Below are 13,569 nucleotides of genomic sequence, written 5' to 3' on the forward strand. Positions count from 1 at the left end.
TCATCAACGTATCCGCACGTTACACTGTCGCCAGTCGTCCATGCTTTTCTACCCTACGTAGATTTCGTACACAGTGTAGCCAAAAAGAGTCGTTGCAGAACAATAAAACCCATTTAACCGCGGTAGAAACTCCCGGCGACATTTTAAAATCCACGCCTGGATTTACCATGTCGTTCTCATTCAATGCCAAGAGGATCATCATGGGGCACTCTGACAGGCATCCCATGCCGAATTTAAAACACGCATTTACTCTGCCCACCAGTATCCCAGCCTCACCCGCAGCCCCAACCCGCCCCCTCACCCCCTCGCTGACACCGCGACCGGTCCCCCACGGCCCCACCCGACAGCCACACCCAGAAAAGCAGCCCATCGGTGCCTCCAAAGTCCCAACCCCGCAGCCAGCCGCGGTCGCTGTGGCCACCCCCTGCCCCCGGATCCCACCACCGGTTTCGTGCCGCGGTTGCTCACATCACACCACACCACGCACGGCCGCTTCCCTCCCCGCCCTGAGCTCGCGTGCGTACCCAACCGGGGAGATTTCGGGCGCCATCCAGGGGCGGAAGGGTAATTTCCCCTGCCCCCATTAATTAAGTCCACACGAGCCGCAGCCTCACGCCCCACGCCGCCTTCGCTAGCGGACGAGCCCGCCCTCCCCAAACTGCCCCTCTCACCGTCGCCTCCAAAACCACCTCCGCCTTCCTCCTCACTCAGGCCCCTCCGCTCAGCCCCGCACCGCGCCGATGGCCGATTCGCCAAACCCTAGCTCCGGGGACCTCCCCTCAGCCGCCGGGAGCTCGCCCGAGAAGCCGTACCCCGCGGATCGACGCGTCGCGGCGCTCGCCGGCGCGGGCGCGAGGTACAAGGCCATGTCCCCGGCGCGGCTGCCGATCTCGCGCGAGCCCTGCCTCACCATCCCCGCCGGTTTCAGCCCCTCCGCCCTCCTCGACTCCCCCGTGCTCCTCACCAACTTCAAGGTGACTGCCGCCTCCCTGTACTGTACCTATCGCCTCTCGCCTGCTGTTACTTGTTACCGCGGGATCTGCGGGCTGTACGGCGTCCGTGTCATGCTGAGCTGGGGAAAAGGAGGGATTCCGATGCGCATAGCTCTGCGCTCTAGTTTATGAGACAATTGCGCGGGGGAATTGGCTCGTGGCCTCGGAATAACGCGCTTTCTCTGTGCGCTTTCGCATTTCCGGCGGTGCCATGAGGATTCTGGAACTTCCTTTTCTGCGAGGGTTCTTCGTGATATGTTTTGTTTTCCCTCCGTTTCGTCTTTTGGAGCGTCCCCATGCCGTCTACTTGCTGTGGAGTGAGGTGGATGCTGTTGCTTGTGCGTCTGCAGGGAATTATTCTGTTAGTTATGCACACACTTGGTGGCTACGAGAACAAATCATCATTTGACATTCCTTTTACGGGGGCTTCGTAGGGCCTTATTTAAGGAAACGCCCCTTGGGCTCTGGCCGGTATTATACTGGTGGTGTGCTAAGCTATGGTGTTCGTCCAGAAGGAAATCACCAAGTAATTGTGTTCGGGTTGACCGTTTGGTTGTTATTCTTCCTCGGGATTGGTTGTAGAAGTGCTATTTGTTTTCCTGAGTCCTCTTGCTGGCAGCGTACAAACTGAAATAGCCCTTGCTTGCTGGGCCTAGTGCCCTAGTCACTTGCTTGCAGCATCATTGTTACTTTCTTTGTCTTGCTCTGTTGTTCTTGCCGGCCTTCTTCTTCTTCATGTTTCCTCTTTCAAGCATAGGAGAAAATGTTTGGCAAACTTGTTACTTTTGAACAAAAATATTTATTAAGGTGGCATTTATTCAGAGGGCGAGGTACTTCATATATGCAATCTGCAGGCTGTAGTAAAGAAAAATGTTTATTAAGGTGGCATTTATTTCAGAGGGCGATGTACTTCATATATGCAATTTGCAGGCTATAGTGTTGTTGTACTTCCTTTTTTGTGTTTACAAGTATTCAGAGGTCTTAAAGCGTGGTAGACATCGAAAATATTTAACAAAAAATTCTTTCAGGTTGAACCTTCACCAACAACTGGTAGTCTGAGCATGGCTGCAATTATGCACAAGAATGCTCATCCAGACATACTGCCTTCGCCACGGGATAAGTCTATTCGAGCCCATGAAGATGGGGGTTCTAGGGATTTTGAATTCAAGCCTCATCTGAATTCGTCTTCTCAATCACTGGTACACAACCTTTAATTTTCTTTTCTCTGTGTCCCATAGAGATTAATGTACTTTATCTTGCAGAACATCAAAAGAAAATTTAAGCATTTTGTTTCTATATGACCCCACAAATATATCTGGCCTTTATTGTGCATATTATAACCATAATTCGGCTAGGTTCTTGAATTGTTGCATAATTCATAATCTTGCCTATCATTTGTAAATGTTTGTACGAACTTACCTATTTTATTCTGATCTTTTTTGGAGGGTAGGAAGGTAACACTATCCCAGATGCATGGCAAATCTCAGTATAGAACTCATTAACTCAATGTCCATATGTAGCATTACGTCTTTCACATGTAGTGGAGAAGTTTCTTTAAATAATAGAGTTTGAAGAAAGCACTTTGAATGACAGTTTGGGGAGAAACTATGGTGCACATGTAGTAGATCTATCTGTGCTTGCTATGTTAGTCACATTCTTTCTTAATTCCTGTTGACTTGTTTTTGCATATTTTGTTTTGCATCGTGTAACATTTGTAATGCTCATATTTTGTACTGCAGGCTCCTGCTATGAGTGATCTAAAAAAACACGAGCATTCTATGCAAAATCAGAGTATGAATCCCAGCTCATCATCTAGCAATATGGTGAATGAAAACAGACCTCCCTGTTCACGCGAGTCAAGTCTTACAGTTAATGTAAGTGCTCCGAACCAACCTGTTGGAATGGTTGGTTTGACTGACAACATGCCTGCTGAAGTTGGTACATCTGAGCCGCAGCAGATGAATAGTTCTGACAATGCCATGCAAGAGCCGCAGTCTGAAAATGTTGCTGACAAGTCAGCAGATGATGGCTACAACTGGCGCAAATATGGGCAGAAGCATGTCAAGGGAAGTGAAAACCCTAGAAGTTATTACAAGTGCACACATCCTAATTGTGAAGTAAAAAAGCTATTGGAGCGTGCGGTTGATGGTCTGATCACGGAAGTTGTCTATAAGGGGCGCCATAATCATCCTAAGCCCCAGCCTAATAGGAGGTTAGCTGGTGGTGCAGTTCCTTCGAACCAGGGTGAAGAACGATATGATGGTGCGGCAGCTGCTGATGGTGAGATGTTTGTCATGATTTCTTGGAAATACTGCATCAGGTCCCTATAGTTTGGAGCTTGGCATCCTGCATTCTTGTATCTAGTATGGAAGTAAAAATGTATCGACATCTATGGTTGAATTTTATGATCCCATTGCTGCCTTTCCCTCCTCTCGAGTAGCTTCCTATTTTTTATGAACTTAATATAGTACTAGTAGTATTAAAAACCATCAGTTCAAAATAGTAAAATTCTTGGAAATGATTCCCTTAAAGTTACAATGCTCAAATCTAATTCTCACTCCAATCTATATTAATTGTCGCTGATTTAGTACATATGAGTTTCCCTGAGTCGAACGTGGGCATCACAATAGATATATATTGACCAGTCCGTACACAAAAAGAGAGCTTGTGGTAGAAATGCTTTAATTTTCTTGTAGTCATTGTTTTGTCGCTATCTCAGACTTCTATTCTGTTTTACAGATAAATCTTCCAATGCTCTTAGCAACCTTGCTAATCCGGTAAATTCGCCTGGCATGGTTGAGCCTGTTCCAGTTTCAGTTAGTGATGATGACATAGATGCTGGAGGTGGAAGACCCTACCCTGGGGATGATGCTACAGAGGAGGAGGATTTAGAGTCGAAACGCAGGTATGCTTGGTCTGGATTTGGTAAATTTACACTTTAAAGAATCATTCCTGTCAAGTGTCAAGTGCTAATCTTGTCTACAACCATCAAATATGAAAACAGGAAAATGGAGTCTGCAGGTATTGATGCTGCTCTGATGGGTAAACCTAACCGTGAGCCCCGTGTTGTCGTTCAGACTGTAAGTGAGGTTGACATCTTGGATGATGGGTATCGTTGGCGGAAATATGGACAGAAAGTTGTCAAAGGAAACCCCAATCCACGGTAAGTACTTATTTTCTTCATTAGTTGCTTTTTATCCTTTTGTTGTTTGGCTCTTGAGAAGATTGTCATTGTAATGGTAAATATCTATTCTGGCTAAGAACTTGTGCACTCTGTATTTTGCGACATGTCTATGCATAATTGTATTTTATATGCTTTCTCAGTCATGAGTCATGCATGTGTTAGAGTTTTATCCCTAACATAAGAGAGCCTGTGATTAAGATGATACTGGTTAAATGTAATATCTTCAATCATAAATTTGTTGTAGAAGACTGATAGAAATGAAATAAAATGGCCATTGAACAAGTATTCTACTTCACACCCACGCTCAACGTTTTATATGAATGAATAAGTGAACATCTGGTGAAGACATGTGGTAGATGAGGATGAAATATCTGTTACTTCACCTTTATCACTGATTCACTGTTGGTGATCACATGCGGATATGGAAGAATTCCTATTCCGTACTACAATCAGCACATGTGTCTTGAAGGCCGCTCAAAGCTAGACCGCGTTTAGTCTGTCATATAGTTTTTATCATTCAGTTCTACCCCCTCCGTTCCAAAATACTTGTCGTGGCTTTAGTTCAAATTGAACTAAAACCACGACAAGTATTTTGGAACGGAGGGCGTATTATTTATGTGGGCTGGTACAGAGGTCCATTAGTTTTGTTATATGATGACTTTTCCCCCTTCTGGTGAAGATCACATTTAAAGGCACATATGATATTGAGAATCATATAACATATGATATTGAGAATCATATAACATATAATGCAAAAACAAAAACACACCCACTTCATTTATGTCATGACACATAATTATATTGATGTATCATGTATACGCGTGTATACGATGAGCCCTGCAACACTATAATTAGCAGAGATAATAAAACTAGAAAGCAATGCTCCACTGTTAAATTATACTACCTCTGTAACTAAATATAAGACGTTGAACTGCAAAAACGTCTTATATTAGGTAGTACTATATAAAATATTATCCCTAAGCATACAAAGTGAAGTCAATTGATTGGCTGGTGTATGTTTTAGGAAGGGTGATATTTGGCCCGAAGTCCATATGTCCAGCGAGCTTATTTATGCATGGGGTGTAAGGCTTTAGAATAATCCCTTGCAGTTTGAGTTGCTAGCTAGTCAAAGACGCCCTTTTCATGAGGGAGGAAAGACAAGCTACATAAATATTTGGTTTGAAGCTAATGGGTGCGTAAGAATTGCTAGTGTTGAAAATGTATTTGTCATGCATTTGCTTTGCTGCCTAAGTTTTGACTTCCAACTCCTGGTTCTTTTTTGGCCAAATATTCACGGGCATGACCAGAATTTTTGCAAACATTAGCAGTGGAAACTTTGACAACCAAACAGATTATACTGGTGTGCTTGCATGTATTTGTATGCCATGGCCTTTCACTACTCCCTCCGATCCGAATTAATTGACGCGGCCTCTATACAATGTAAAGGACATTGTATAGAGGCTGCGTCAATTAATTCGGATCGGAGGGAGTACTTCATTTTGTAAGTACGCTAAAATGGCAATGTTGTACGGATACACCGTGCCATATGAAATGCCATTCCCATGTATACCAAAGGGAGGCATTTAATTTGTAGTCCAGTTTTTTTAGCCCCTCAAGGGCTATATCCACCCATGCATCACCGTCCGATAGATGTGTTGTGATCTGTATGGCCATTGTGCTTGCAGATTGCTTTAACTTCGCGCATTTATTTATAGTTTGCTAATGAACACACCAATGGGATTTCGTACAGTTTACATGTCAGATCGGAGCCAACGCATCATCGGCTTTCCCTGCACCTCCTCCAAGAGGCAAATGAATTCATGGTCTGGGATAACTTTTGCACTAACTGACAAACAATATTCTTGTCTAATAAATTATTCTGTTTGGATTACATGCACAACTGTCCCAAAACGTAAGCAGAATTAGAGTTAGCATTAATTGGTTGGGTCATGCTGATCACACACGGAAACAAAGTGTAAGAGGTACCCATAATGCAGGTCCAAACTCCAAAAAGCTCACCTTGTAACATACTTGATCAAATGCAAATGGCACCACAACTCCCACTTGTTCCAATAAAAGAATGTGGCTCAACAAGGATTGCTACAAGCGTAGATCTTTCACGAAGGATCGATGTTCTATATATACTCATATACTTTTTTATTCCTATTTTATTTATCTTAACAATTGGAGTTAGTGGTGATGGTGGTGAGTTCACTCCCACCACTCCAGCCCAATTTCTCTCATCCATCCAGGAACCAGGCAAAAAAAAGAAAATGATAAACAAAACAGCAATATAATGCAATTATGGACCCCACACCTCCTGCTACACATAGCTCAGTCAAACTAGCAAGCCAGCGCCTACTAATATTTTTTGAATGAGAAAATACTTTACAAGTGCACGAGCGTACACTTCTTTTTCCACTGCAACACAAGCCAGCCAGTCGCTGGCTGGCGCTCCCTCCTTCCCAATCCGTGTCCTCCGGCCTCCCAGTATCCATTTATAGTTATGGTGTATTACCTTTTATGGTGTTATGCTTAGCAAGTGCATTGGTTGTTGTATACTGCTACTAATCTAATACTCCCTCTGCATAGTGATCTAAACGCTCTATATTTCTTTACAGAGGGAGTACAACTGTAACCATTTTTGTGGTTGCCTAATAACACACAGACATTATGCTAGTCCTCTATAACAAATAAGATGCGATCATTCGAATGCATGTCTTCTTAAAAACAAAGCTATGAGCATTAAATGTTCCAGCCTTTTTCTTTTAGGACAGGTAGGCAGCAATTTTTCTAGTAAAAAAAGCAGTTCAACCACTGTGGTTAATCACACTGCTACACTCATTCAACCTGACCACAGCAGCACCAAGTAATAATGAACCATAACATACAGCACCAAGTAATAATGGACAATAACATACATCACCAAGTAATGAGTCACATGAGCATGAATTTTTTTTGTATGATAATTATGGGAGTTAGGCTTTTAAGGGCTTGATTGATTCTAGTGATTGATGTTTTGAAAAGTCAACCACATGGATCGCACAGCGACCTAAATTTGTATCACCTTGTGAATGGATTTGTATGTAGCCAGTAGCTACTCAGTTTGTTATGTGAGCCATTGCACTCTTATATATTTTTTGTTCTTGGCTGCAGGAGTTACTACAAATGCACAAGCACAGGATGCCCTGTGAGGAAGCATGTTGAGAGAGCATCGCACGATCCTAAATCAGTGATAACAACGTATGAAGGAAAACATAACCATGAAGTCCCTGCTGCGAGGAATGCAACCCATGAGATGTCCGCGCCTCCCATGAAGAATGTCGTGCATCAGATTAACAGCAGTATGCCCAGCAGCATTGGCGGCATGATGAGAGCATGTGAAGCCAGGAACTTCAGCAACCAATATTCTCAAGCCGCTGAAACTGACAATGTCAGTCTTGACCTTGGTGTTGGGATCAGCCCGAACCACAGCGATGCCACAAACCAAATGCAGTCTTCAGGTCCTGATCAGATGCAGTACCAGATGCAATCCATGGCTTCGATGTACGGCAACATGAGACATCCATCATCAATGGCAGTGCCAACGGTACAAGGAAACTCTGCTGGCCGCATGTATGGTTCCAGAGAAGAGAAAGGTAACGAAGGGTTTACTTTCAGAGCCACACCGATGGACCATTCAGCTAACCTATGCTATAGCGGTGCTGGGAACTTGGTCATGGGTCCATGAGAGGAATGATGAGAGTGTCTGCAAATGCTTATAGCTCCATGAATCATATATTACAAACAATGCTTTTGTAACGACAATCTCTTCAGCAAGATTCTTAATTGTGTATCGGTTACAAGTCAGTTCAGCCAGAGGCAAGTAAGCTATAAGCTATACCTGGGGGACTGCAGCAAATGCGCATGTGTCTTTTTAGGCGCGGAAAAGGCCCCTGCTGTATGTAGCGCTGCAGACCTACATTCGTTGTACAGCGAACCTAATATGATTAATTAATTAGATTATGAGAATTTGGTTTTGTGAACTGTCTTATCTTCTGTACTGGAATATTGACATAAATATAGATCATGGTAATTTTCTTTTCCTGTTAAGACAACGGTTATTTATGGATGCTCGTACAACGATAGCTTAGTCTCTGTGCTTACATCTCAGATCATTTTTTATTGGGTTTACTTTGTGCTCACTTCCAACCCTACTCCAAAAAGTGCATGGACAACAAAAAGTGCATCGAGAAGCATGGGTGGTCGAAACCTCCGGAGGGTCATGTTAAACTGAGTATTGATGCTGCCGTCAGCCTTCAGGAGGAGATGGGTGCTACTGGAGCAGTGATCAGGGCCGGCCCTGGGGCATGGGCGGCGGGGCGGCGGCCCAGGGCCCAGGCGGGTGGGGGGCCCATGATGTAGTATATATGCATACTAATGCCCAGCAAAAAAATGTAAAAAAACGAGATGGGCTAGGGCGTGAGGCCCATGCGATCGGTTACGAAGCGTTACGCTAGCGCCAGCGATCGGTACCGACTGCTCATTTTCTTTTCCTTCGTCTGGAGTCTGGACTGTTGGTCTCTAATCTTTTCGTCCTGCCTGCCGCTCGGCGCTCGGCGCCTTGCCATCTCGGCCGCCGCCGGCTTGCCGCTGCGCGCGCCGCATAGCAGTCCGGTAACCCAAAGTCTGCAACGAGCCAATGAGGTAATCCATGATCCATTCCACCCGTCAGTTTTTTCAGCCCGTATATGTATCCATGATCCATTCATGTTCCTGATGACCTAATCCGTCCCACCAGATCCCAATTTGACAATTTCAGTAGTATGTATGTATTCAACTATCCACATGTATGTCTAGGGTTCCAATCATTCGATTATAAATTCTTAATTCTTTGTACCCTTTTTTCTTCATGATTTTAAGACATTATCCTGCCATGTTGCCTAAGAAGAAGATGTTGGTGCTGAAAAAAGGAGTAAAAAAAAGAAAGTATTATTGCATCAAGAAACGTCTGAAGAAACTTTTTTTGAAGCACTGAAGTATTATTGTTGCCGATGGAGTCAGTTGAATTTGGTTCTTATTTGAGGTAATCATGGCATGTTAGTTTTATTTTGCCATCTTTTTAGTATTATTGTTGTCGATGGAGTCGGTTCGAATTTAGTTATTATTGTTGTCGATGGAGTCAGTTGAATTATTATAGTCAAATTTGGTTGAAATTTATATAGGGGCTCATGTCACTGAGTTCGCCTAGGGCCTTCCAAAACACAGGGCGGCCCTGGCAGCGATCAGAGATGACCATGGGCAATTTGTCTTGCGGCATCATGTAAACTTGGCAGCTACTGTGGAAGCTAGAACTTCCAAGGATGGTCTAATCCTTGCATGGAAGTGGTTTAGACGATGCATGATGGTGGCTATTCAAAGGCAGAAGCTTCGGCAATCTACGAAGAGTGTTTTCTTAGTCAGGAATTTTTCTCATGTGACTAGAACACTGTCCCAGAGAGATTAATATCGCAGCCCATTTATTAGCTGCTCACGTCGAGGGAGCATGACGGGAGATCCCCCGACTTTTATTTTGAATCTGCCCGGCGCATGATGTAACCATGTTCGAAAATTAATAAAATCACCATGATGGCTTACCCTCAAAAAGGAAAAAAGAACTACTCCAAAAGCACCAATACCCGACATCTAAATGATTTTAGTTACGCGGCAGTGCTGATTGAGACATAATTAAATGCAATTACATTAAGATTAGACGTCTGAAACTGAAACATATACTGTAGCCCTCGAACTTGTACCACTACATCTCATCAGCCTTATTCAGGCCTAGACCTAAGTTCGGCATTACAACAGCAGGTTACTTGGGAGCTATTCTTCTCCACAGCAGCAGCATCACCCTAGAGTCCAACAAAGCATGCATCTAGATTCGTCTACGAGCAGCGAAGTCACAAAGCAGTAACACCACAACACTAGTGCCATGCGGAGGAGACGACGAGGGGCTTGTTCTTCCAGCCGAGGTAGAGCGCCCCGTCCCTCTCGGCGAGCTTGTAGTTCTCCGAGTAGCTCTGCAGCAGCGTGCTGATGGTGGCGTTCACCAGCGAGCTGAGCGGCGACGGCCTGAAGCCGGCCATGGTGAGGCGCGCCTTCCACTTGCCGAACACCTCGTGCCGCTCCACCCGCTCCGCGCCCTCGCACGCGATCAGGTTCACCACCTCCCTCGCCAGGCAGTGCTGCTCCATGTTCACCCGCTCCTTGTCGTCCCTCGGCAGCGTCAGGTCGATGGACTCGAAGATGGCCGTGTAGTACTCCAGCGTCTCCGCGAACCTCTGCGGGAACGGGGCCGTGTTGGTGTTGGACTCCTGCTCCACCAGGGTCAGCACCTTGGGCCTCAGGCTCTTCACCAGCCGCAGGATCCGGTCCCGGTGGTTCGCTGTGCTCACCGTCTCGTCCGGGATGTGGTGCAGCTCCAGGGTGAAGTTCACCGCCAGAGCCTCCCCGGGGATGACCCCGAGGTGCCCCTCTTCCACCTCTTCGCCGGCCATGGCGACCGAGTGGAACTCAAAGGGAACTTTGCAGAGCCCAGCAATGTGCGACAGCCTCCTCCCAACAAGGTCCAGCCCACCGCCTCGCGCGTAGGCCGACACCGAATCATCAAGCCCTGTGATCCTCACGGTCGGCGGCCCACCGGGCCTGGCTGCAAGGGCCTGGAGGAGGGAGATCCACTGAGCTCCTTGAGCGATATGGAAGTCGATTATGTGGATCCTGTCCTCTCCCTTCACAGCCTCCGCAATGGCGCCGTTGGCCGACATGTAGCCGAACTTGAAGTAGGGGCAGGCCTCATACAGGAAATGCATGTAGGACAGCAGGTCAGAGCTCTTCGGCTCCTTGCACCTCAAGGCTTTGTAGATGGAGTGGCCGGAGGAGGCGAGCCTGGCCACGAGCCCTTCCACCATGTAGGCTCCCAGCCTCTCAAGCGGCGTGCCGGAGACCGAAACCATCTTCCTCAGCTCCGGCACCATCACATCGACCGCGTACATGTTCTTCTCTTCCACAGCTCTGGCACAAGCAAGCAGCAGCTCCTTCAGGTTGCCCCTGGGAAAGTCCATCATCTGCGCCCACTTCTCCGGCTCCAGCGATAGCTGCTTTGCCACGGAGCTCTCCAGGCTGTTAACTATCTCAGCGTCTGGCCCAAGCATTTCAGCCTCAAGGTCCTTGAGCTTTTGCTTCAGATCGTTAGGATCCTCAGTCACAGTGACGCACGAAGCACTCACAGGAGATCCGTTGGTGGAGTCGGAGTGGCTGTCGTCGTGAGACGAAGGGCTGCCACTGCCGCTCCTGATGGACGGAGGAGTGAAGCTATGGCTGGAGGGCGAGTCATGCCTCATGTAGCCGTCTGCCGCCGAGGAGTCCAAAGTGTGCTTCATCTGAGCAACCTGGTTCTCATAGCTAGCATCTGATGAGTGGGACTTGAGGCTGTAGTGATGCTGTGGCACAACATGGGTGTCTGGAGATGGCTGGTAAGGGCGGCAGGGATGCTGTGGGTTGTCGGAGTACTGGAACTGGAACTGTTTCGGGTTCTGCCCCTGCATGTTGCTGAAGGGGTGGATCATCCGGGAAGTTGGAGTATCGGCCATACTTGTTCGGTGAAGAATCTGACACACTAATCACTGCATGGATCTTCTAGCCCAGAAATCCAGATGAAACGAAAATCTGAAACAAGACAGTAATAAGACTGTAAGAACAAAAGCACGCCAAGGTTCTAATTCCAAAGGTAAAACTGGCAGCCAAGCTTACACGTCCAGTAACAGAGATGCTATAATTGGTGTATTGCATACATGGAAACAACATCTCGATCTCAGATACAGGAAATAATAACATACTGTATCTAAAAAAAGACATGCAAAAGTACAAGGGCCTAACAATCACAAGCGATCATACTTTTATAGTGATGAAAAGTAATACTACTAGCATTAGAAGATCACAAACAAGGCATATATAAACAGATGATCAAGTTAGCCTGAAGAAAACACTTTGAGTAGTAGTAGAGAACCAACTAGTAGTAGTAGGCATCCTACAGATAACAAGAAGCAAGTGAAGGGAGGAGCATGGTGTGTAGTAGTGCTGACCGAAGAAGATCGTCACGATTACATCGGCCAAGCCTCCCAGTCCCAGCAAAGAAAAAACAGCCGTACTACTAAAGTAGGAGTATGACCTGACCGCGCGCAAACAAAAGAGAGGCGGCCTGTAGACGACTACAACGGGTCGTAAAGTAATCCCCACCTCATCATAATTTCCCTGCACCAAACCAGCTGCACGGGCAGCAGTTTGACCCGCCCGTCGGCCCAACCAAACCAACCACACTCCCTTTCCCGTCCCGGCACAGGGACAGGATTAATTAACTGACATCCACTGAAATAAATATACAAGATCGCACGAGTCAATGGTCAAAAGCCCCTGGATCTGCTTGTTTTGGCAGGCACAAATAACCATTTGACGCGGTCTGAGAGAAATTCTCCGTAGCTCGCAGGCATGGTCATGCCCTAGTAGGCTAGTACCGAGGCCGTACGGGTGGTGTGCGACTACGCCGACTAGGCTTGCAAGCAAAATACGCCGACTGTCGCAAAAAAGAAAAAAAAAGTAGCCAAAAACAAAACAAAACTACGGAAGCCGCTTCTTTCTCGCTTGTGCGATCCAAATTGCCGATCTCACGAGAAAATTAACGAACTGAGCATCGATTCACCGGGAAAGCACCGGCCGCGACCAAACATCCGGAGCCCCCTAGCTAACCCTAAGCCGGAACAAGGAGGGTCAGCAGCCCAGCACCCATCTCCATTTTCTTCAAGTGCTCGTGAAGCTCAAAACCGACCTGGCTTCCTACCGGCTACGAAGAAGGCAGGCGAGAAGGAAGGGAGGAAGGAAGTACCTCTGCGCGGTAGCTCCGGCCGGTGGCTCGCCGTCGAACCCTTGAGCTGAAGTCGAGGGGAGGAGGATTCGTGCGGCGATGGCGAAGAGCTAGCGCCGGGGGAAGGGAGATCGCGAAGGGAGGGAGAGGGGAAGAGAAAGAGAAGAGGTGGGTGTTGGTGGCTCTGGGCTGTGAGCGGAGTGCGATGTTGTTTCCTGTAAGGGGGGCTGAGCTGAGCTAGTGGATCCTCCGGGTGGCCGTTGCTATTTCTACCCGGGGCCGCCCGGGGACGCGTCGTCCGCGGTTTGTGCCGTCGTGAGGCGTGACGCGCGGGTCGGGGCCCGCCCGGCCTGGGCGTTCAGACCGCGGGTGCGTGCGTGGCGCGCACCGTGCACGGGGATGGATCAAATATCTCTCTCTCTCTTTCGGACTGCAGCGCCCCCCACGCGACCAACCTGCTACCACCACTGCTGCTCGCTCACCCGCACTCGTGCGTCGTGCGTCGAATGCTTGAC

At 47.1% G+C, this 13,569-nt stretch overlaps 2 protein-coding genes across 2 annotated transcripts; one reads left to right on the forward strand and one right to left on the reverse strand.

Moving 5' to 3' along the window:
* Positions 1 to 621: 621 nt before the first annotated feature.
* LOC119363188 (WRKY transcription factor SUSIBA2) lies at positions 622 to 8,262 on the forward strand. The gene is made up of 6 exons (XM_037628498.1): positions 622 to 974; positions 2,021 to 2,191; positions 2,732 to 3,272; positions 3,732 to 3,897; positions 3,997 to 4,155; positions 7,333 to 8,262. The coding sequence occupies exons 1-6, from the start codon at positions 741 to 743 to the stop codon at positions 7,904 to 7,906; spliced, it is 1,845 nt and encodes a 614-aa protein (XP_037484395.1). The 5' UTR covers positions 622 to 740; the 3' UTR covers positions 7,907 to 8,262.
* Positions 8,263 to 9,848: 1,586 nt separating this feature from the next.
* On the reverse strand, positions 9,849 to 13,304 carry LOC119363189 (chitin-inducible gibberellin-responsive protein 2-like). The gene is made up of 2 exons (XM_037628499.1): positions 13,076 to 13,304; positions 9,849 to 11,862 (listed from the first exon to the last, which is right to left on the reverse strand). The coding sequence occupies exon 2, from the start codon at positions 11,784 to 11,786 to the stop codon at positions 10,122 to 10,124; it is 1,665 nt and encodes a 554-aa protein (XP_037484396.1). The 5' UTR covers positions 11,787 to 11,862; positions 13,076 to 13,304; the 3' UTR covers positions 9,849 to 10,121.
* Positions 13,305 to 13,569: the final 265 nt, after the last annotated feature.

Source organism: Triticum dicoccoides, chromosome 2B (genome assembly GCF_002162155.2).
Source record: "Triticum dicoccoides isolate Atlit2015 ecotype Zavitan chromosome 2B, WEW_v2.0, whole genome shotgun sequence".
In the NCBI taxonomy this organism is placed as follows: domain Eukaryota; kingdom Viridiplantae; phylum Streptophyta; class Magnoliopsida; order Poales; family Poaceae; genus Triticum; species Triticum dicoccoides.